At 36.7% G+C, this 23590-nt stretch overlaps 1 protein-coding gene across 2 annotated transcripts; it reads left to right on the forward strand.

Moving 5' to 3' along the window:
• Positions 1–968: 968 nt before the first annotated feature.
• STX2 (syntaxin 2) lies at positions 969–20936 on the forward strand. Of its 2 annotated transcripts, none has more exons than XM_053471713.1 (10): positions 969–1160; positions 5287–5364; positions 8870–8969; positions 12516–12590; positions 14194–14267; positions 15703–15811; positions 16001–16074; positions 16165–16302; positions 17455–17565; positions 20101–20936. In XM_053471713.1, the coding sequence occupies exons 1-10, from the start codon at positions 1131–1133 to the stop codon at positions 20176–20178; spliced, it is 867 nt and encodes a 288-aa protein (XP_053327688.1). In that variant the 5' UTR covers positions 969–1130; the 3' UTR covers positions 20179–20936. The 2 variants fall into 2 exon arrangements, with proteins under 2 accessions (XP_053327688.1, XP_053327681.1); XM_053471706.1 differs by lacking the exon at positions 20101–20936 and adding an exon at positions 18099–18353.
• The last annotated feature ends 2654 nt before the right edge of the window (positions 20937–23590 follow it).

Consider the following 23590-nt stretch of genomic DNA (forward strand, 5'->3'; position numbering starts at 1 on the left):
AGGGTTCATGGCGGTTCCCAAGGACTACTTTGAAGCCAGCACGTAGCCAGTGAAACATGCGTTGAGTTGTTTATAGTTTGTTTTGTAGCAAAGAGCTCGATAATAGAATTTATGATAACTACACTACTACGCTACTAAGCTTTTAACACTGAATCAGACCTCATTACTACCATCTATTTTTAGGCAGGCAGGATATCGCCACATTGTATTTGTCCCACGAGTTTGATCGAGACGTGAATTACTAGGGTTTTTTTTGGAAGCTCCAAGGTTCAGTGGCTCCGCTGTGAAAAAAGGCCAGAGGGCCATGGTGGACACTAGGCCCCCTTCTTCGTTTCTTCTGGGGTCACACTTCCCCAAAGGAATACATGGACCTTTGCTTCCCTGGCCAGAGGGCCTCCAGGAGGGCAACTGGAAGGGCACATAAGATCTACCTAGCTCCCTCCTCAAAAAGACAGGACCTTTTTAGAGAACCCAGCTCCACCATGGCTTTTCCAGGGTACGTCAAAGTCCGGTAGCCCGTTCCATTGTCTGTGCCCTGTCCTGTATCGTAGTACAAATCGTTTAAAAAAAAATCAAAAGTATATATATAAAAAAAAATACGTGCACTGTGCAAATAACGGTGCAAATCGTGTTGAAAATTTGTGTTGTATTTATATTTATCTATCAGTGGATTTAGTTCCAGCTCCTGAAACGCAAGGAGTAAATCAGAATAAGGGCATATTAAATTATAGAGAGCGCTTGCATATCCCTTCAAACGCATGACCCTTATCGGGACTGGAGAAACTTAAATAACGTACTGCATGCTAGAATTCTTCTGGCTACAATTTAACGGAACGATGGCGATGTAGCGGTCCACAAAGAGGCTTGGAACGCAAAGGAATTCTCTTCCTGCACGTGACGGCGTGGGAATTTACATAGTCACGCCCACCGGGTACTTTTGATGTGTAAGGTTTATTGCTCCGGGGAGGATAGGCGGGGTTACGCTGACAGTGCGTTTGTGCAGCACTCTCCCACCCCTCCTGCTCCTCACAGCCGTGGTTGCCGTGGCACCGGGTGGAGGGAAGGAGGCGGTGGCCGGCACGGTACATATCGGGAGACCTGTTACTTAGACGGTATCAACGCGGACGGGCATGAAGGACCGGCTGACCGAGTTGTCAGCGGTGAGTCATGGAGTTCAAGAATCCTGTAGATTAAATAAACTAACGGTTCATGGAGAATGTTTCCTATTAACCATTTGTGTGCACTGAGTGTAAATGCTGTTTACGGAGTGTGCTTGGCCTGGCTCTTCTGATCACTAATATTTAACTCGTCCATCCCATGGGTTATATGTATTTGTGTTATTACTGCTTACTGTTTTTCTCTTTTAAGTCTAATATAATTCTTTGTGATTTCCCTTGATTGCACTGTGTTTATAGGGTGGTGTTTTAGATTGTCTGCATTTTACTTTTGCTGGGTTTTTTTTGCATCCACTTATTTTGAATACCAATGTACATTCAATAGTTTTGGTGTCTTTTTGTGCTTAATTGTTCATCAGCTGATCTCATCGTACTCTGGAAGCTGGTGTTTCCTTGGGAAATATGCCAGATTTGCTAAATTTCGTCTCATTGCGCTAATTTAACTGTTTTAGTACCAGAGGGCTTCTCAGTCGAGTAAAACCCACTGTCCTAATGTCTCGTTATTTGCACTGATCACTGGCATGTTAACATCCCTAACTTTCCTAACCTTTCCCTAATTCATAATAATAATCTTGATTTTATTATTACTGTTATTACCTGCATTGAGTGAAGCTCTATTTCCACACTAGTTATACTCCCCCCCCACCCCCAATTGCTCCACAATATATGGCTTGCAAACAGAATACGTGCCAATTTATTTTCTTTAAAAAAAAAAACCTATTACTGCATTTTGTGATTCATAGACTTTAAATATATTTATATTTCTTGCATATATATATATATATTTTTTATTTATTTCAGCCTAGAAAACAAAAACAGAACTGTAAAATGTGCTGTTTTCTACAGAGATGATCAGTCCATCCAAGTGTCCTTTTGACAGCTCAAGGCTCTGGTGTTTACAGTTGGCTTTCTAATTCTTTCTTAAGAAAACTGCAGCTAGTTGTTGTGCAACTAACTACATCTGTGTGTCATACTTATGAAAGATCTTGCCTGCTATATAGTAGATTTGGCTTGCTAAATGGAGCCTGTCTCTCTCTACAATTGATCACCTTCATTTTTTTCCCCTTTAACATTCCTCAAGACACATTGATGGCCATTAGCAGATTTAGTGCAGGATTCTTGTGTTGGGAAAGATACTTGGCTATAAGAGACTGAGCTTTGTTTCTTTCTGTTGCTGTGTTGTGGGGGCAGGGGGAGGAATAAATCGATCATGTTTCACTACTAGACACATCCTGTAGGATTCATCTCTGGGAGGTACTGGATTCTCTATAGAGACTTCACCAATCTGTTGTTGCATCTTATTTATTGTATGTTCTATTGTATTTGTATAGTCTTAACATCTAAGCATTCAGCTTAATTTGTACAGCGAGGGATTTTTGAATAAACAGATTATTTGTATGAAACAATGATGGCCTTCATTAGTTTCATAAATGTCTAATGGTTGCCAAATTAAAGCAAGAGTATTTGGAAAATCTTGCACATGCGTCTTTGTTTTTAAGAAATTAGGTTTTGTATTACATCGTTGAATGAGAATCTGTTTAAGAATAAGAAGCAGTGTTTGTTTATGAACTGATTTTTGATGCTGCTTTTAAAAGTGCAAACTTTTTGAATAACTAAATATCTGGTATTAATGACTGGGTAAAATTAAAAAAAAAATAAAAAATAAATATATATTTATCAATGACATCATATTGTGTAGGATTGTAAATTGAGTGCATTTATTCATTGCAGAAGAACTTTGTTATGGATTAGGGTAGGAAAATATAATATTGTTATAACAAGACGATACAAAATGAATTTGCCAAGTTACTAGTATATTTATAAAGTAAGAGTTAATAGAAAGGCAGTTGTCACTGTGACAATGTTTAGCACAGTGAAGTGTGTTATAGAAGCCTGTGCTTTAGAATAGTCAGTGAATCTAACTTTTCTTTTTGGAGATATTTAGTTTAGACATTTATCCCTGTAAAGCTGGGACCTTTGGAAGGAGGAGATACAAGCAATTTCCTGTCCAAAGGTTTTCTCCCGTCTCCACACCCCGTCTTTACAGAGGCTGTATGAACCATCAACAGCAATCTGCAAAGTAACAGAATGGAAAAGATAACCTAATGGGAAAGTACAACCATATAGATCCAGAGAAAAAGGAAGTTAAGACGCGTTTCCCCTGTGCATACACATTATGTGTATTAAAAACTCGGCTAAATTGCTTATTCCTTGTAATGTAAACAGCGCATAACAGTTTTAGGTGTATTAAGGTATTTTATGACCTGCAGCAGAAGTATTAGTCATAATTTTTATGAATTAATGCATTTTATATCCGTTACCGGGAATGTTACTTTGTTTCACTAAGCCATTTACATCCAACTAGTTTTACTTTACTTTTGTTTGCCAGATTATTTCTGTAATTATCAGTTTAAACTGCCCCATGCATTCCTAAAATAAACTGCTAAATTACAGATAGGGTGCATATATACCTTATATACAGAGGTATTTCCCTTCTATTCATGACTTGGCTCTATTTGGCTTGTGCAGACACGACTTACATCTGTATTTCCCAATGACGTATTTAGACATTGCCTTGGGAAATACATTCCATTTGGTAACTCTGGGTTCGTTTTTCTTTGTTTTTTTTTTTTGTTTTTTTATGAACTGGGGAAAATATTTAATCTGTATCAGATTTTCAATACAGTTTATATATATTTTTTATCATCTTAATAATTTACTACGGTATGTTTGTCCTTGGCATTGAAGACCAAAATCCTTTTTGTTTGTTTTCTCTTTGTCTTCAGATTCTAACAGAAAATTGTTAGGGTTGAAGGGTACAGAAATACTATCACCGTATATGAGCCGCAGTAGCCCATTAAGATATGTTAAAATGTATATTGATATAAAGGTAAGGTCTATTAATCAGTCCATAGCTGCAGAGCTCACCAGTAAACTTAAGAGGTTTGGTATTTGGAGTAGAAGTGTGAACAAGGGCTGTGCACAACTAAAGAAGCTGCTCATTCAGAATCTTGAGTAGTGGTTTGTTATACGTGGAGCCTTGGAACGTCCCTGTAAGTGTCGAGTACAAGAGGTCAAGTGCATTGCCACTTGAAATGGTTGGAATGTGGGATACTGTATCTTGCCTTCTCAGATATAATTCTCGTTTATTTTTCTTTTAATATTTTTACTCTCCAATCTTGTAAACATCTTGTGGTTGTTTCAGGGCCATACAGTCATTCTCAGCTATGTACCAAATATTAGCAATGAGATGTATTATTACCACACTGGATAAAATGTGCGTTGTGTAACACTGTATGATGCAAATCTGATAACCAATTACTTTTATAGGTCTTCATAGTATTTTTTTGTGAATAAAACTTGCCATTGTTTATTTAGGTAAACAAAATAAGTATGTAATATCATATCAAATAATAAATATGTGAAAGTGGCTTAGGTCATGGTTCGACAAATTTTGTTTGAATCTAGGAGCCAGCCAAAAAAGTTAGGGGCCAGCTTTTTTTTTTTCTTCCTCAATGTGTACACACATGCTAACACCATACACTAACATACACACTCTAACACTCCAACTTGTGCTAATGCCATACTGTAACATAAACACCATACATGCTAGCACCACACTCTTATACACATGCACACATGGATTGGCTAACACCATGGACATGTACACACTAAATCTGGCACTACAATACAGTAGACATACTGACTCTGACACTATACATTTATACACACACACACACACTGACTCTCGCGCTATACATATACACAAATGCACACTGATACAACAGTATACACACACTGAGTCCAAAACTATATATATATACACACTGACTCTGACCCTATAGTATACACACACTCACACTACTCATCTACCCTCCCCTATCGCCTAATAGAGACCAGCCACGCTGCTGCCATTTTCAAGTTACTAATAGAACTGTACAACTTTACATCCAAAATGTTACTGCCTTGTTTTGTCTTAATTACTAAAAGCTGAGTTGAATGTAACATCATGTAAATTATGCTTTATCCAGGGCCACCTCACCCCGTTTGGCCTTTTATTTGGCAAAGTTCTACTGCAATCTGTAATATTTAAAATATTGTTTTTATGTAGGGTAAACAAAATGAAGAAGATGGAGAAACAGTGGTTGTTATTCAGAATGAAAATTTTATGGATGATTTTTTCAATCAGGTAAGGCTTACTCATCAACGGCAAACATAGCCTTTGAGAGATATATATATATAATTTATTTTTATATTTTCTTTTCGATACAGAGCTTTTAACTCATCTGTGGAAGATCATTTTGCATTGGCTTTAGCGGGTATTCCCACCAACCTTTATATAACTAGTATAAGAAAGACCTCCCTTATTGTAACAGCACTACATAATCTTGTGGTGCTTTATTTCTTGAAAAATGAAATAAAACCAGGTTTTTTTAAAAAAAAACAAACACTCTAATTGTCAGAGAAATCTTTATTTATTTTTCCATGGGACTTCCCTTTTAATTCAACACAATCCTAATCTTTCTAATGTAACTGAATAGTGGCTTTCTAGTGAGGATTACTTGAGATGTGTTATTATTATTATTATTATATTTTATGGAGCTTCTTACAATACGTAGAAGACAAACAAATATATTGGGTAGAGAGAGCCTCTGCTCTCAAGCTTATATAGCACACCACGAACTGCTGTTATGGAAGTTTCATGATTGCGTTTACATGTATACGATGTCCAGAGGAGGCTGTCAATTTTCACGCGCTCACCAGTAACATCACTAAACGATTTTCCTTAGCTGAAGCTTCAATTCCACTGAGTGGAAAGTGCTATATTTGAGCGCCATGTACAGTAAACAGTGGAAAGATGCGTTTCATAGCAGACAAAAGGACATCGACTGCCAGGGTACAGCACTGTCTTCCTCAAATCGGCAAACAATTTTTTCAATAAATAAAACAGACTGGACTTTCTATGTGAACATTTAAAGTATACACAAATAAAATGATAGCATGTCAATGTGATCCTTCAGGGTTTAAGAAAATAACGCTAACGCTTCTAACACTAAAAGAAGATATTGGCTAGACTTGTATCAGTAGGGAGGTTATCACTGGGGATCATAACCTAAATATTGCCACGGTCCACAGCAAATAATCTAGGGCCAGAGCTGCTAACTTTCTTACCCCTATCGTATGATCCAAGTGTCCGAAGCAGCTCTAATTTACTAGCCCCTCTATGTCCCTAGACTATCTCTAGACTATAGCATAGATATTAACAATAAAGAAGTTCTGCAAACTCTTAACAATGATATCCTCATGTTGACACCTACAGAAACGAGATAACTTAGTGTGGCTAGATGACTATCTTCTAACATTGTAACCCGACAGTGATTCATCGTTCAGGAGAATATGCTAGTATCTATAATGTTATGGGATACACTTTCTTTTACTGAGTGTATCCATCTGCTAGAATAAGAAAGTCATGTGCAAATGTGTAACATATTTCTTGTAAACTAACCCAACAATAAATGCTCGAAGTCATAAGACCATCGGTTAATTGAAGTTTAACTTGGCTTTTGAATACTCATGAGGCAGTGTAAGTGTAAGAAACCATATATAACATTTTGTATATGGGCATTGCTTTATTTAAAATAAAAAATATATTACAGAGATTTCTTAAGGTTTGGTCAATAAAAATAAATAAAACAAATAAATATATACTCTTTTCTGTCATTTTATACTAAAGCGGAAAGCAGCTTTGTACAGCTGCTTTTGTTTTATGACATACTGAAAATGAATGATAATCATAATCTATGCTTCATGCTTGAAGTGTTCGGCAATTTCCTCTTTACTTTAATGTGCATTTCTGCATTTATAACGATTTCTACATAATTGAACTATGTATTCTGTACGCTAGAGTTCAGTGTATGAGCTTAAGTTTTTAAGGATGGTAAAGGGTCACTCCAGCCATCGTATGCGCTATAATACATATGATCTCTGAGAGGTCCATTTATATTATGATATCCCCCTTGCAAATGCATAGGGCATTTGCTGCACTGTTCACAACACCTTTATCCCTTCCAGGAGATATTGTCGGCTAAATGGGCCAAGCACTTGAATATTTTTATTTTTTTTTGGTGAGGCTGCCAGTGACATTGTACTGTCCCTTTAAGCAACGCTTCCTCCATTCCTATAAACAACCTTTTTCCTGTATTCCAAAAGTTCACTGCCAGAACAGGAAATCTGGTTGCTTTTTTCATACATTACCTTATTGGAAAACAATAAATGAAAAAGGTGGTACAACTCTAATTGTTTGTGCGACTGCATCATTTTAAGTGTGAAAAATAAGATTAACAACTGAAATATTAGTTCTGGTAGGGTGAGATCTAATATTCTAACAATTATTCAACCTAATTTTGATTAATGAACAATCGAATTATATATATATAGTGTTGTTTTAGCACCTAATACTCTCAAAAATGCATATCTGGGATCAATGGGTATGGCTTTTCTTTAAATATTTCAGTGGTCATCAAACGGTTAAATAAAGTGTATGTGATCTTGTGGCCTGGCTCATATGTTGACAATGATCCATCAGAGCACTACTCTTTATAGACCGGGGCTGCACGACTCCGGTCCTCGAGGGCTGCGCACAGGACATGGCTGTGTTTCAGGCAATGGATGTATAAATGGATATATAAAATTCATGGGCTCTTTGTATCCCCCCCAAGGACCAGAGTTGTGTAGACCTGTTATAGACTGTTTGAGCACTGAAGAATCTTAAGCTTGCAGCTGACTGTCTTAGTAAATGATTATTCAATGGTAGGATTGGCATTCATGTGAAACAACGCAATAATGATTTTAGTGTACCTACAAATAATGAATTTTTCCCATATACATTGTACATGCCAGGAAATAGAGTACAATAAATATGTAACAGTAGATATGGTATCAATCCTTGAAAAGGGAAAAAACTATGCCCTAATTTTGTAGTGAAACTAACAAGGAGAGAGTAAAGGACTGCACTAAACGCTCAGTAGTAGTATGTAATAAAGTAATTAAATCTTTATTGTTTTTTATACATTATACCGCATAGAGTAAGCAACAGAATGTGAATCATCCTATAATTTTCTTGTTTACATGGTTTGCAGCTCTATTTTTATGTATCCATATTAAGTTGGGAGAGAGCAATGTTTTGAGCCTCGTCCCAGATTACTTGTTGCATTATATTTCTTGATAAGCCTATTTTTGGGAAAACTCCTAACACCCAATAATTAAAGTATTTAAATATACTGTTCCATTTGGGCAAAATAATACCTGAAAATCTTGGGTATAATACAATTTACCCATTTTTCCATGAGTCCGGAAAAAGAGGTGCATATTATGCCACAGTACATAATGCTGAAAAGAAAAAACCTTTAAACCATGGTTCCAATGACTAGCTAGTCATACGTTGCCTGCGCCTGAGTGTTGAAAAAAATCTCCTATCCCGTTGCTCAGAGTCAGAGTGTCAGCGTGTTGGGACTGAGGGAACGCCAATGGAAAAGGCTTTCCCTATGTGCTCAACCATGACATGTCAGTCATACTTTTACTGACCTCTCTTATAATGTTTCTGTGATTTACTAACTTCAGTGTATGGGAAAAATAAGTCTGATTTTGTGTTGAAGAAGTGCTTTTATTTATATATCTCTTTAAATCCCCCTTAGGTAGAAGAGATAAGAAATTGTATTACTAAAATATCTGAAAATGTGGAAGAGGTGAAGAAGAAACACAGCACAATCTTATCAGCACCAAATCCTGAAGACCGTAAGTCCCCATTAGTTCTTACATTATTTGTGCTAGAAACACCCCAATAAAATGTTCTGTGCTATTGTACGAAATCCCGAAAAGTGTCATCTATAGTTAATCCTGGCCTCCTCCTCAGTTTACAGGTGGCTGCCCACATTCTGCTAGACAAAACCACGTAATTTAAATGCATGGATGGCTGCACATTGCATCCTCCTCTAGTGGAAGGGTTCAGAAAGATGCAGGAAAGTGTTTGTGCCAATGCCAAGCTTTCCTGTTTTTATATCCAAAATTGAAGATCTGCTTTTCCCCATTCAACCAGTTCATAGTTTGGCCCGTTAGTGGGTATCATGTTATTGTTCGTAACTTCCTATATGTTATCTAATCTATTAGAGAAATTCCGGGTTGAACCCTGCCATCATCCATCCTTGCTGTGAAGTCTAGGAGCAGAGCCAAAAAGTTGTGCAATGTATTTTTATCCAGAAATACTCTGCAAAGCCCAGGCAGACTGAGAATTTACCTAAAGAACAATATATTATTTTTATTATTGAGATTATTTTATATTTTCTGTTCCTAATTGTTTCCCCTTTTCTCTAAATTAAAACAAGGGTTAATCATTACTCTAGAAAACTATAATTCTTTGAGGTTCAGAAATACATTTTAAAATGAGCCACAGAAAGCAATAGAGGGGTTAGTCTTGGATGAGTTATTGCTGCTCACATGGGGATAATGTAATTTATGAAAAATAACAAACACATTCACAGACTTATTAAAATAAAATTGCCGAGCCATTTTTTGTCGTGTACGTATCCATGTCTAGGTCTTTCTGTTTTCATGAAAAGGGACATGTTTTTGCTGCTGTTCTAAATCATACAATACTAGTGTGATTGTGTAAGGAAATGGTCATCTTGCAACACCATTTCAAAGCTCATGATAATGTTGTTCACAATCCAATAAAACCAACCTTGCATTACAAAATAGGTTAGCTCTTGTATGGTGTGTGTCACACTCAATCACTAGCACAAATCGTTTGCATGAATGATGCGTGGTAAGAACTCCTGAGATATGTTTCTGTCTCTATAGTCTCGCTAAGAATATATTGGGCGTGGCACCTGTGCTCGGAGATCACTCCAGTGTGTTCCGGCGTTCTGCAAGCCTTACCTACAGCCCTTCCCTGTCTGTATCAGTAACTGTTCCCTTGAGATATGATACTGGATGCCTGGTTTTGTTTCACTAGTGCAGCCTGAATACATGAACCTGTAATGTATTTCCTGAAAGCTGTAAACTAAGCAGTCTTTAGAGGCAAGGACAGTTAGGATTGGGATTACACTAAACATATAAGGTTGAACAAATAATGAAACATTCTAATATAAGAACAGAAGGATGGTACCAGGACAGGCTCTGGATCCCTACTATAAATCTTGCACTTTGATGTGTGTTTATTATCATTCATTGTGTGATGTAGGTATGTGCCATGTCTAATCAATATGGCCCAGTTTTTCAAGCCCCCTGGGCTAGATTTAGATGTTGCTTCTCTAAAACAACTATTGAGGGAGGAAAGAAAACAGTCCTGTATCCTCACACAACCATCAGGGGAATTCAGAGCTTTATGCAGACAGTTGGTTACCAGGCATTGTGGGCATCAATGTGAATTAAGATTGATAAGGAATTCCAGAGAATGGATAGAGCAGGGTTGAAATCCTGAAGACATAAGTGGGGAAGAAGTCACAATTGTTCCTAAGAAAATTAAGTTCTAAAAGAGCTAAAATGGCATGGTATTTGGAGGAGAGATATAAGGGATGCATTGTTGAGACTTCTGTAGGAAAGGTTTAGGAATTTAGATTTTATTCTGTAGGGTATGTGGAACCATTAGTATGACGGAGAAGCAAATGGAGAGAGGTGACGTAGATTGGTTTGACAGGTGTTTAGAATGTATTGGAGGGCTGAAAGATGAGAGAGGCGAGGAAGGCCAGTTGGTAGGGGGCTGCAGTAACGAAGAGAGAGAGAGAGTTCACAGTTGAACGTAGTTTGGTAAAATACTGGCTGTGAAAGAGATGTAACAACAAGGCAGTGGACTTGGTCTGCTGGGTAGATTGAGAAATTATCAACTTTGTAAGAGACATGAAGAAATTGACCAGTAGCTAAGTCTTTAAAATATTTGGCTTTCCTCACTTGGCCAACAGTCTCTTAAAAAATCACATCCTGGATGTAATCATAATACATAAAACTTTTCATCAGCATAGGACTGGTAATGGAATTGAAAAGAAGACATTCGTTAGGTAACTAAAAATTAGTCCTTTTGCTTTTCTTTGTCCATGACAAACTGCTGACACAAGAATTATGTCTATCCCTGACTCGCAGGCTGCAGATCAGTATCTTTTTGTATTAGCTCAGTAGGAGCTGAAAGGATTTTGTGGATTTTGAATGTACACACTTCTCTGGATGTCTTTTGTGCCTGTTGTAAAAGTGTTGTCATATTTTATTTGGGCATGAAAAATGCCACATTGCTTAGGAGGCATTAGGTCTCTACTCAACCTTTTTTTTAATACTCTGATTGACCCACCATAGTGGGACAATTGTAGTGATGAAAATCAATTCTTTAACCCCTTGATGTTAACATTAACATGCCTGGCATTAAATGGCCTTAGAAAGAAAAATCTGCAGGAGCGACAGCGTGCACCATATACAACGACGACGGCCATCTGCTTTAAAAGAGCTTAGGAGGCGATAATTAAGCAAATGATTTTGCTAAAACGCCTCAATATCAGGGTATTTAGCTTCCCCGAAAACATCCCAGGACATGCTGTGATTGTTCTGTAGAGCGACCGCCAGCTCCATATTGAGAGACATGTTGCGTCTCACAGTAAGTCCTAAAATTTAGAGCTGTCTCTTCCCAAGAATCCTGGGATGGAAAGAGTTAAAATACTAGTATTTGAAATACCTGTGGGGTGTCTAGTTTTCAAAAATATAAGATTTGATGGGATAAATTGAATTGGCTGGCTTCAAACATGCCCCAAATAGGACATGGGTGCAGGCTGACTAGATGAAAAAGTTTTAAAATAACAATACACTTCTTGAACTAATTGGCAATTATAGTAAATTTGATATGATCAAAATATTGGTCTCTAGAGAAAACCTTTCTTGTCCTGAAGAAAAAAAACAAAAAACTATATATAATGTGTGGGAACACTAAATTACAGCTAAACATGAGCGCCGGAGAAATGTTTTTCCCCCCTCCAGTGGACAATACTGCTGTGATTATTAACCTAAAGAAACTTAATTGTTTATGATTAATAATTGAAAGCCTTGTCTAATGTATTACAATGTTTCCTGGTTTAGCTATTTAAGCCTAAGCACTAATGAGGTTTCTCAGAATGTCAACGAGTAGGAAAAGATTAAAAAGGTATTGGCCAAAAGTGCTGGTAACTGATTTATCTACTTAAAAACAGTGGTTTTACTGGTATCTGTTATTTGTTTATTTCTTGCGTTTTACATTCATTAAGAGCAAATGGATCTGGTGTCAAACATACGGCATTTAGCTGGCTTTATTTATTTTTCTTTATGTAGGAACCAAGGAAGATCTTGAAAGCCTTAACAAAGAAATCAAGAATATCGCTAATAAAGTGCGAACAAAGTTAAAGTGTAAGTCTTCAAAGAAAAAAAAAAACCTTTTAATTGAAGAGAATTATCACTGTATTAAACCTGTTGGCACAGATTTCTTAAAATGTATAGCAAACATTTAAATTCATAATTTCATTATCAAGGTAGTGTGTGTGTATATAATACAATATATATTGTATTTAATCTTAACTGTATGCAGTTGTTGCATGCCAATTACGTTTGGGTGTCTTGCTCTCCTGCCCGCGGAGTAGGCCGCAGCCTAAAGTAGTGACGTGTATCTTGCGAATCTCAGGTAAGCCGAGGACCAAAGTATGAGCCGCCTTAGTGAGGCACTCCACTGCCCTTTCAGTGCAGGAGCTGGCTGTTTGCACCTGTGGAGAGGGAGGAGAGCCTGCCCCCACAATTGTACTCCCACCACTGTCCTTTAGTCCTTTTTTTATAATGCATTCGTAACTGTTTTATATCATATATATAGGGCTGTAAAAAACCACAGGGGCAATGTTTAATCAGTGAGATGGTCAGGCAGCCCCGCTATGATTTAGGGGTATGGCTCTTACAGTAAGGTGATGAGTGTACACATGCATTAATTGTTAATGTACTCAAAAGAATTAAAAGTAGCAACTCTGTTGTCTAGATTGAAAAACACATTTATACTGTCATCTGTTAACCAAAGGCCGATCATCTCCTTTTGTAAGTTAAGAGTGTCTAGCAAATCAATATTTCTTTATATTTTTAGGACAATTTAATTTAATGTATTTTATATATCAAAAGCTCATCTCCGAATAGGAAAAATCAAGTAAGCTATAAAATGTAAATGTCATCTACTGACACCTTCTGTTACCTATATCCAACATTAGCACAAATTGATACATATATAATGACATATCAAGAAACCACTGAAAAAGACAATAGTTCTGTAAGAGAAATACAGTGCTTTTTAAAGGTATTCTAAACCCTCACCAGCCTTCACATATTATTGACTTAAAGACTCAAAATCAATATGTGTAAGTTGGCAATGTATTTGTTCTGGCATTTTAATACATTTTTATTTCATTCCAAATCGCAAACTGACATTTTGTTGCTTGCGTAAGTAACCCCCAAATACTAATGTGTGGGAGAGCGACCTTTCACTACAGCAGGGGCGTCCAACGTGCGGCCCTCCAGCTGCTGCAGGACTACATCCCCCATAATGTTCTTTCAGCTAAGGGGCTGGCTGAGGAGGATGGGAGATGTAGTCCTGCAGCAGCTGGAGGGCCGGAGGTTGGACAACCCTGCACTACAGTAACTTCTTTCAGTGTTTTGGGGTAAATATGTACCATCTGTTAACATAGAGATGAAGTGGTTTTTGGTCCATTCTTCTTGACCCAGGTTGGATGTCACTGGTAGATAAAAATGTTCAAATAGCACCAATGAAATTGGGATCATAATAGTTTTCCAAGGTACTGATCTTTCCGTGTTGGCATGAAGCTGGTGTTGCAGAGGTAAATGTAACCTTTTATACAATTGGAAATATATTCTGCAGACGTTAGTGAGTATTTGGTGGTATGTTGTATTCATGTTTACGCAAAGCTGCCCTAACACTGTTATATATGTATATATACATTTCCGTGTATTTTTGTTACAGCCATTGAGCAAACAATTGATCAAGATGAGAATTCCAATAGATCCTCCGTAAACTTACGAATTCGTAAAACACAGGTATTGTCTTATTTTGACTCTGGCCAGGGTGCTTTGTGTATTAAGCCCTTAACTGACTTAGGATATATTATCATGTGCTATAGAAAATGGCCTTGATTATTACAGAAAACTTTTAACCTTGTTACAGATCATCACCTTTCTAATATTTCCATAAACTATTAATGGTTATTTAGGTCTAATTGTTCCCTGAAACGTTTAGCAGCAGATAGGCAAAAGTACTAAGAAAAAAATCTTTCTTATTTATTTGTGTGAGAAAATAACTGGATAGGTTAATGGATCGCCATTGAAAAGGGGCTTTTTTAGGGGACCTGCAGATTAATTACTAATATTTCTTTCTATTTTTTCTTTTTGTATTTGCAAAAGCCACGGTTAGCGATTAAAAACAAGCCAGATGGCTTTTGTGCCTTTTCAGGAGTAAGCTGTTTTGAGAATTAGCTATATATATATTCATACCTGGGTGTTTCCTTTCATCAGTATATGGAGCATGAATTAAATCAGTCATGCATTGACAGCTAGACACAACACTGTTGTAAAATAAATGAATCTCATTCCTTAAAAATGTTTATATACCCTTGTAAAAGCAATTAGTTGCTATTAGCATGTAGCGGTTGTTCCGGTTTACAGTATTCATGTTTGAATAAATATGCTGTATTATCAGAAGCTGCTTACAGGGGGTACACCAACAAATCTGGACCGCACAAATGTGCTTGAGTGAAAAAAAAAGTATTTGTTCCCTTCATGATTTCTTCTATTGTTTATTTGTCACATTTAAGTGTTTCTCATCATCAAACTAAATATAAGACAAAAAGAACCTGTGTAAACACAAAATACAGCTTAATGATTAAATGAATGCAGCTTTTAAATGATCACCCATTGTAAAAAGTAACTGCCCCCTTAACATAAATAACTGGTGGCGCCACCCTTGGTAGCAACAACTGCAATAAAACATTTGTGATCACTAGCAATGAGTCTTTCATATTGCTGTGGAAGAATAGTGGCCAGCTCTTGACAGAATTGTTTTAATTCAGCCACATTGGAGGCTTTTGGAACATTAATACTTTAAGGTCATGCCAGAGCATCATAAATCTCGCGTTTAAGGTTGTTAGCTTCTTTTGGCCAGTCCAGTTACATCGTACATATGTTGTGCTTAGACTGACATGTCTAGCAGTAAGTTCACAAGAAGAGCATGTTTTAAGACCCTGCCATTTTTTTTCTTGCAATAAAACAAACCACACCATAACGCGCTTTAGTGACTGGTAAGATAACGGGTACCATGTCTTTACAATACCATAATCTCTTACACGTCATATATTTTCGATATTTTAGGGGTTTTAGAGACATATTGGTAATGGTTAATACATTACATCATCTCTTTGAAGTTTTTCCAAAACTGTAGTTCAAAGTATAATTGTCCTTTTCAATTTTTTTTTTGCAGCATACAGTATTGTCCAGAAAATTTGGAGAAGTTATGACTGCGTACAATGAAACGCAGGTCCAGTTCCGAGAGCGCAGCAAGGGACGAATTCAGCGTCAGCTTGAAATAAGTAAGATGGCAACACCATATCGTTAAAATTCGTTAAAATTCATTCTAGTACTTTATGCTAAATGCCCCATGTAACATTTAAGTATTTTCTGCTGTTTTTCACAAGCTGAGTGGAACCTCATTAAATATTTGATGCCAGCTGGGGCCTTATTGGTACAGGCTTAGGCTCATACATGCCTCTTATTTGTAGCTGGAAAAACAACAACAGATGAAGAATTGGAGGAGATGTTGGAGTCTGGGAACCCTTCAATCTTTACATCCGATGTAAGTACTCATTGGTCATCACTTGTACATACCTTGGATGTATTTTGAAAATTGAAAATAACTGGTAAACTATGGTTTATTCCTTTTTAGATCATTTCAGATTCCCAAATAACAAGGCAGGCGCTGAATGAAATTGAATCTCGCCACAAAGATATCATGAAGCTGGAGTCCAGCATACGAGAACTACATGACATGTTTATGGATATCGCAATGTTGGTAGAAACTCAGGTTGTTATCAAGTCTTTAATAATATGCATATATTTATTGAGTTTACGTGATTCCTGTTTAAAGACTGAAGTTAAGGTAGCAGCATACTGGGCACCAAGAGCATGCTCTAGTTGTACAAGACTGGATGGAGCAGAGAAGGTTCCTAATATCAGAAGACACAATACACAATTTGTGAACATAAGTAGAGGAGTGTCATCCATCGCTTGGAGTAACTTTTATTAAAAATTCTGCTTTTTAATTGGCACATAGACCTGGGAACCCATGCTCCCAGGATACTTTTGTTTTTGTGAAGATCATCCCAAATGGTGCTGTCTGTTGTACAGCTTATACGGTATAGGACAGGGTGTGCTTTATTCTTTGTACTTTAGAAGAAATGCAGCTTCAACCTAACTAAAGAAAATGCAAAACACTAATGCATTAATTGAAACAATATCACATTTTATTTGTATGTATGTGAAGTCTTTGCTGTTGTGCTGAGCTGTCATTGATGTTAAGTAACATACTGATAAACTGTTTAACCCTTTGCTATTTGCTGCTGATTTACCTCAGTTGATGGACAGAAGTCCAGGTAATAGATCACTTATTTTGCCCTCTTCCAGCATTTCATGATCATCCAGTTCCAAATGCCTCACTGCAAATTGGTTACTTACAGTAAGCTGTATAGGCATATGGTAGTATGTGAAACGTGTTTCTGTGTTGTCTGACAACTCTTGGGTATAATTTTAATCAGAACACCAAAGAACATCTCATGTATAACACATTCGTGTTGTTTGATGAGACTTGACTTCTGTATAACGAATCTGAATGTAGCATGGCTCTGAGGTTTTTAGAGGCCTTCTAACCCACATTGTGGAACAGAACATATCTTGAGTTATTTGTTTAAGCAATACACTGATGTAATATAATATTAATTTCCTGGTACTTTAGGATCAATGAGAGCCACATGGTTCAGCTGGGCCCCTATGCCACTGGCTAATTTGCTTACATGTGGTAGCCTCATGTATTCCTTCCTACCTGATCATGTCCATGTGAGAGAAATCGCTGCCAATTTCAACATCCAACTACATTCCTCTCTGCTTTGTTTTTTTGAAAATACATTGTCATTATGTATGCTAGTTGTGTTTTCAACTTCTTTCTTATCTCTTGACCCAGGGTGAAATGATTAACAGCATAGAGAAGAATGTGCTAAATGCTGTAGAATATGTAGAACACGCCAAAGAGGAGACCAAAAAAGCAGTGAAATACCAGAGCAAGTCTCGCCGGGTAAGATTTTCTGATCTGGGTTATGACCCGCAGCAGTATTCAGTATTCATGGTCAATTTGGTTAGTACAGTTTCACATCTTGCACAGGTACACATTGTGCCTTTTAAAAACTGCTTGGATCAAAAAGCAAAAAACTAAAACCAATGTGAAATCTACACTAGGACACTAAGTGGCAAACTGAGAGGATATGACTTATTAACCGTTATTGTCTCTTCACAGCCGCCTTTAGACTTAATGCTAGTAAATACTTTATGTTCTTACATCATTCATTGCATGCGCTCCTGCCTGACTTTTTTGTTGTGTTTATTGCATTTAAAAGTATAATTGTGCATAGCTTTACCTGATTATAGAATGATGGATCTGCATCAAAAACCTATTTAATAATAACATAACAGTGTTGAAAGACTAAATTGTAAAAAGATATTGCTACTTCCACTTTAATTCTTCACTGTTCAGTATATGCAGCTGACTGCACATTAACAGTGTGCAATATTCTGACTAAGTGTGTGTTTTAATTCATTTTTCTTTAACAGAAACAATGGATAGCTGCCATTCTAGCGCTGGTGCTCATTGGCTTAATTGCCTTAATTATTGGTTTATCTGTTGGCCTTAAATGAAGCTCGGGATTATTTCCATTTTGAGTTCATGGCTGCCAATGTGGCAGTAAGTTACTTATCCCTTCGTTTCCTTTCCTGTTTCTGTAAGAGATCTTGCGCCTACAGCCTTGAGTGAACCAATGATGATATCACTTACTGTGAATTATGCTTATTGTATTTCTGCTAAGTCAAGGCAATTGGACTTCACTTAATACTTAATTGATTTGTTAGTTTTTGCTGTGGTTCAAGGTCTCTTATGATAACTTCCTTTGCTTGCTAATTTCCATATTTGCTAAATGCTTTGCATGCGCTGGATTTCTTTTTCCTGCACACGTACCACATTAAAGTTTTCTGGCCAAGATATACCCAAATGACTTTGTGTCTACTGTAGTGTTCCACATGTGTTCTGTGACCTATTCACAATATGATTGTTGCAGTGATGTCACCGCACTTATTATTATTTATTATGTAGTAGCCTGATGACACCTCATACCTTTTATTTTTTACTTCTTCCACTTATCCTCATAGTAAGAAATGTTTAGTGTGACAATATATTTCTCTATGACCAGTCTGAAAAAATATTCCCATTCAATTTTGGTTTCTAGTTTGTTTGAGATATTACCCGGCAATTTAAATAAATACCCTCTGGTGGCCAGTTTGGAAAATGCAAACCATTTCTCTCTCTCTTTTTAAAAAGTCTGATAATCTAGTACAGAAAAATGATACCAAGGTTTAAATACCTAGGCTGGTTTTAAATGATTTCTGCGCAGGGAATATACCTTTGGTTTATTCTGTTATATACTCTGCTCATTGGCAACTCACAGCGCCCTTTGGGATTATGAAATTGGGAAGATGGCTCTGATCTTGGAAAATAGGCATGTAGAGGGAAGCTGAAAATAGGTTATATTGATGAGTTCTTTGGTTTTCTGAGGGCAGAAACTTCCAGGCCAGTAGATGTTACAATAGTCCCAGAGACTGTACTGCATTTTATACATTTGGGTGCCCACTGAAACATATGACAAATCAAAGCAGGATTTAGAGGCACGTACTATGTTGCGTTAGTTATCTGGGATCTCTTTATCGGGTACAATATAGGAAATCCAAATTGGTTAAAAAAGTGTTAATATATGTTTTTGCAAGTGATAACTTTGCCCCCTTTTCCCCTGTGACAACCAAAATAGTCTTCTATAATGATGATTTCTTTTAAGGCGAACATGGAAGTGTCTTCGAAATGCATGTATGTAAAAACTATTGACTCATAGACATGAGAGGACTTTACTGTGGTTACTTGGTGTTTCTGTACAATGAACTGGTGATGGTTCTTTTGGTGACTTCCTGTTTCAAGAGTGTTTCCAATTATCATTAACTCTTGTATAATGCAGAGTTTCTCAACCTGTAGAGTCACTGGACAGGCAACAGCCTGAGAACGGTCCAGCTTAGCCCAACTCTAGCAAAATTGAGAAGAGCAAGAAAAAAGCCTACCATGCATTGGTGGTGATCATGGATTATCACATGTGACTTGCTGGGCTAGGTGTTAGGAGAAGGTGATGAATTGGGGGTCAATTTTATTTATTTTTATGGCACTGATTTGTTTGTGTTAAGCCAAACCCTGGCACAGTTCTGTCTTGTAACATGTCCTCCTAGGAATACTTCAATAACCCTTTAATATAGAAAGTGAATTCTATATTCATATTGGGGAACCTTCACTGCAAACATATTCGGTTGAGAAACACTGCCAAAGAAAATACACAGCTGTTTCATTGGTTGATGGGTTGTAAAAAAAGTACTCCTGAGCTGTAGGATCCACCATCTTAAGCCGTGTGCATACATTTCTTGGTGTAAAAAAACAGCGTGAACTTAATTGTCTTCCACAAAATTAGCATATTTAGCTCTGTGAATGCGTTTGTGTTAATTATCTTTCTTTTCCTCTGACTTCCAGAAAATGATCTTCATAATTATCTGTGTAGCCGTCTTGCTGTTGATACTTGTAATCATCCTCGCAACTACGCTGACTTAACATACACGTTGCAAGATTCTTCGACCAGACCACCTTCTCGCATGAATTTGAACCATTCTGTGGTCCTCTTCCCATAAAGCCCTGAGCTCATATTTGCAAACTTATATCAATTATTAAACTTGGGTCCCTCTTAAAATGGGAGGGCAGGTGAGTACTCTGTAGGGCAGGGTGTTCAAGTGTCTTTTAATTGTCTTGATTAGAAAACTGACCTCTTAATACCATGCCAATGTAAGGGTCACTCCATGGAAGCAAAAATTCACAAATGTGTGAATATGGTTTTAGTGTGCTCTAATATGCCATGGTTTTATTCTTTTTTAAGACTTGATTGTGATCCATTAGTTTGCACAACACATCACTATTTACAGGCTGTCCCCAGTAGCTATATAACATTATTGTATTTTTTTTTTATTATATTCTATAGTAGCTGTTGAAATTACATGCAAATGCTGCTGTCTTCAGTGTTAACCATTGTAATATGAAATGCTTGTTAATTTCCCCATTCATGTTGTTTTTATTTCAATAGCATTTAACTATTTCAAAGCCATATGGTCATGACAGTTTGCTGGCCTGGTAACAGCAAATAATATTGTAATCACTGTTAATCCTACCTACTTTATTTTTTTTTCTTTCAAGCCATCATGGTTTTTTAAAATTTAAGTCTATTATATGATTTGCAAGGCTCTGAAACACTACCACTATGTGGTAAAAGTTCTTAGAATCTAGACAGCGTTGAAACTATAGAGAAAATCTAAATCCAATATTGTGAATTGTCAGAAAACTCTGCATGTACATGGTCCTTTCATTTCAAGTTGCTGTTTTTCACCTTTTGGTTTGCCGATGGTTTAATGAACAAACGCTAAACCGTATTATCCTGGCATTTCATATTTAGCATACTTAACACTTACAGGTTTTCTAGACTGATCAACGGCATGCTTTTTCTGGTTCCTATTCTAATCAAGCTGAAGGCATCCTGCCTTTTTATTGCATTGTTATGCATTATACACATATCCAGAGACTTTTGTAGCTTTTGTTTCAAGTGCCACTACATATATGCTTTGTAGTACAAAAGCTACAAGAAATCTCTGTATAGGTGTATAATGCATTACAATGCAATACAAACTATACAATGCAAAAACCCTCTACTTGGCATTTTAAAAGTACTTTGTGAAAAATTAAGAGGGTAATTATTTTATTATTATTATTCCAACTATTTGTAAACTTGGGAGGCCTCTCTCCTACCTCACACTAGTGCACTTGGAACAGCAGAAATTTACTTTCTTACACGCCTCATGCACCGCCTATGTTCTGTAAAGATTTATTCACATCTTCACCTGTTGTCACCAGAATCATGACTGATAACCTGTTGCACTGAAAATGCGTCTCTCCATCTGTAAAGTTGAAAAGTGTTAACGCTAATTATTTTTTCATTTGTGGCAATATACCTTGCGGTGGTGATCTTTCGAATCGTATATATCGTATATTTGTATGAGGTATCTTTTTTCTGTGTTTTCCCATATAATAGCACAATGGGGTTATAAACCTTATATACACATGGAGTGGTGAAAGGATCTGTGGTATAATGTTGCTTTGGGACGGCTTAAAGGATGCACTCTGACCCTAGGGGTATAATGTACCATATAGTTTCTGTGCAGGATCTCTTGAGTATGCAGGATCTCCTTGAGTATGTTTTTAATCCTTTTTTGTGTCAAATATCTACCCCCCTCCATACTAAAAACCTTGTTTTTGTTTACTAATGTAGATATGGGAAAATAGAGTTAAAAAATTAGCTTGCCTTAGACCATAGAGCTCCCTCACATTTTTTTTATATGCCACTATTGCAAAACAAATTATTTTAAGTGGCTCTGTCCCAAAAACATAAACTTCAGCAGAACATAAAACTATCAATTTAACTCAACAAATCAGGAAATGGGGGCTTTGCGTGATGCAACCCATCATCCTAAACCAAGAAACTGAATAACAAAAGTGGTATTTAAAAACATTAACATGGTTTATTTTTGGTTAATGTAAAGTTTATTATTGAAAGGTTAACAGAAATCACCTGTTTACTCCTCGCCTGCCATCTCATTTCATATATGGATTGATGAAGATTTTACTAAAGAAAATCTCCTAATCATGGGTTAAAAAAAAATGTTTTAAAAACCATGAGCATATGCATTTTAGTGCGGTTTGGTCACATGTCGCCTTTTGAGCTCTTTGTTAGAAGAAATCATTACCCACTGCATGATCATATAACCTAAGCATTTGTATCCAAAGAGTAACTTAAGGTGGTCATGCTGTGGAAATTATCTTATTTTGCATAGTCGGATGGCACCGTCAACAAGTGTACTTTTTTTCCCCGAAATGGTTTACTATGGACAAGAAGAAACAGTCATAAACTGCCTTTATTGCTTTAAATGTGCCTTTTGATAAGTTCTGCTTATTTTATAGTAAAGTCTGTTTTAACTGGTGCTTTTCAAACCAAAATGAAGATTTCTTTAGTTGAGCCTTGCAGGTTTTATAATTATCAAATGACTCTTTCCCCTGGCTCCTCTTTAGGATCGCAAGTGCCTTTTAGCTTCATTAGTTTATTTGTTTTTATCAAGCAGCACTGAAATATCACTGAGAATATAACTCGCTAAAAGTGAGTTCCACAGTTTGAATCTCTACAATGTTACAGAGAAGTGCCTCCTGAGATTTCTGTTTGATTTCCTAACACCCTGTGGGAATGATACGTTGTTATCATTAGATGTAACAAGCTTAGTGCGCCTACATTTCCAAGTAAATTAAAAAAATAAATAAGTCTGCGTCGGCCATCTTTGTGCTTCTGCTGTATTCCAACAGTACTTCCAGTAAGGTAATGAATTAGGTCTTATCACAAACAAGAATGAAAATATTTATGCTGTGAAATCTCATGTATAATACACAAGTTTAATTTGTAACATAGAGAGACTATTATTTTGCCCTAAAGGAAAAAAAGTATTATATGTGAGATATTACAAGTTGATTCTTGTTCGGATGGGGCCTAATGAGGTCATATACTGGATTTTAGTTATCTCAAAGGTGTACACACATTTGAAGTGCATGTAGAAGTTTTCACCTCTAGAAATCTGATTTGAAGACCATGGAAAGCATCAGTCCTATCATCCTCCAATATATAATCTCCAATGCCAAAGGCTCTAGCAGTTTACTGGCAGTAATGTGATTGGTCCACAGATCCTCAAGAGTTTGGATGACATTGCCATAAAGTGTACTGTACCTGCTAAGAACCAATTATTAAGACTTAACATTCCTTCAATGAGTTTCTTAGTATATAAAATATTTGTATGGCACTACGATTTTTATTAATATTGGTTTTATACATGTACTGTTTGTATCATTGTTTTCTTGTTTTTAAGAACAGACAGTCTTGTTT

Source organism: Spea bombifrons, chromosome 1, assembly GCF_027358695.1.
Source record: "Spea bombifrons isolate aSpeBom1 chromosome 1, aSpeBom1.2.pri, whole genome shotgun sequence".
In the NCBI taxonomy this organism is placed as follows: Eukaryota; Metazoa; Chordata; class Amphibia; order Anura; family Pelobatidae; genus Spea; species Spea bombifrons.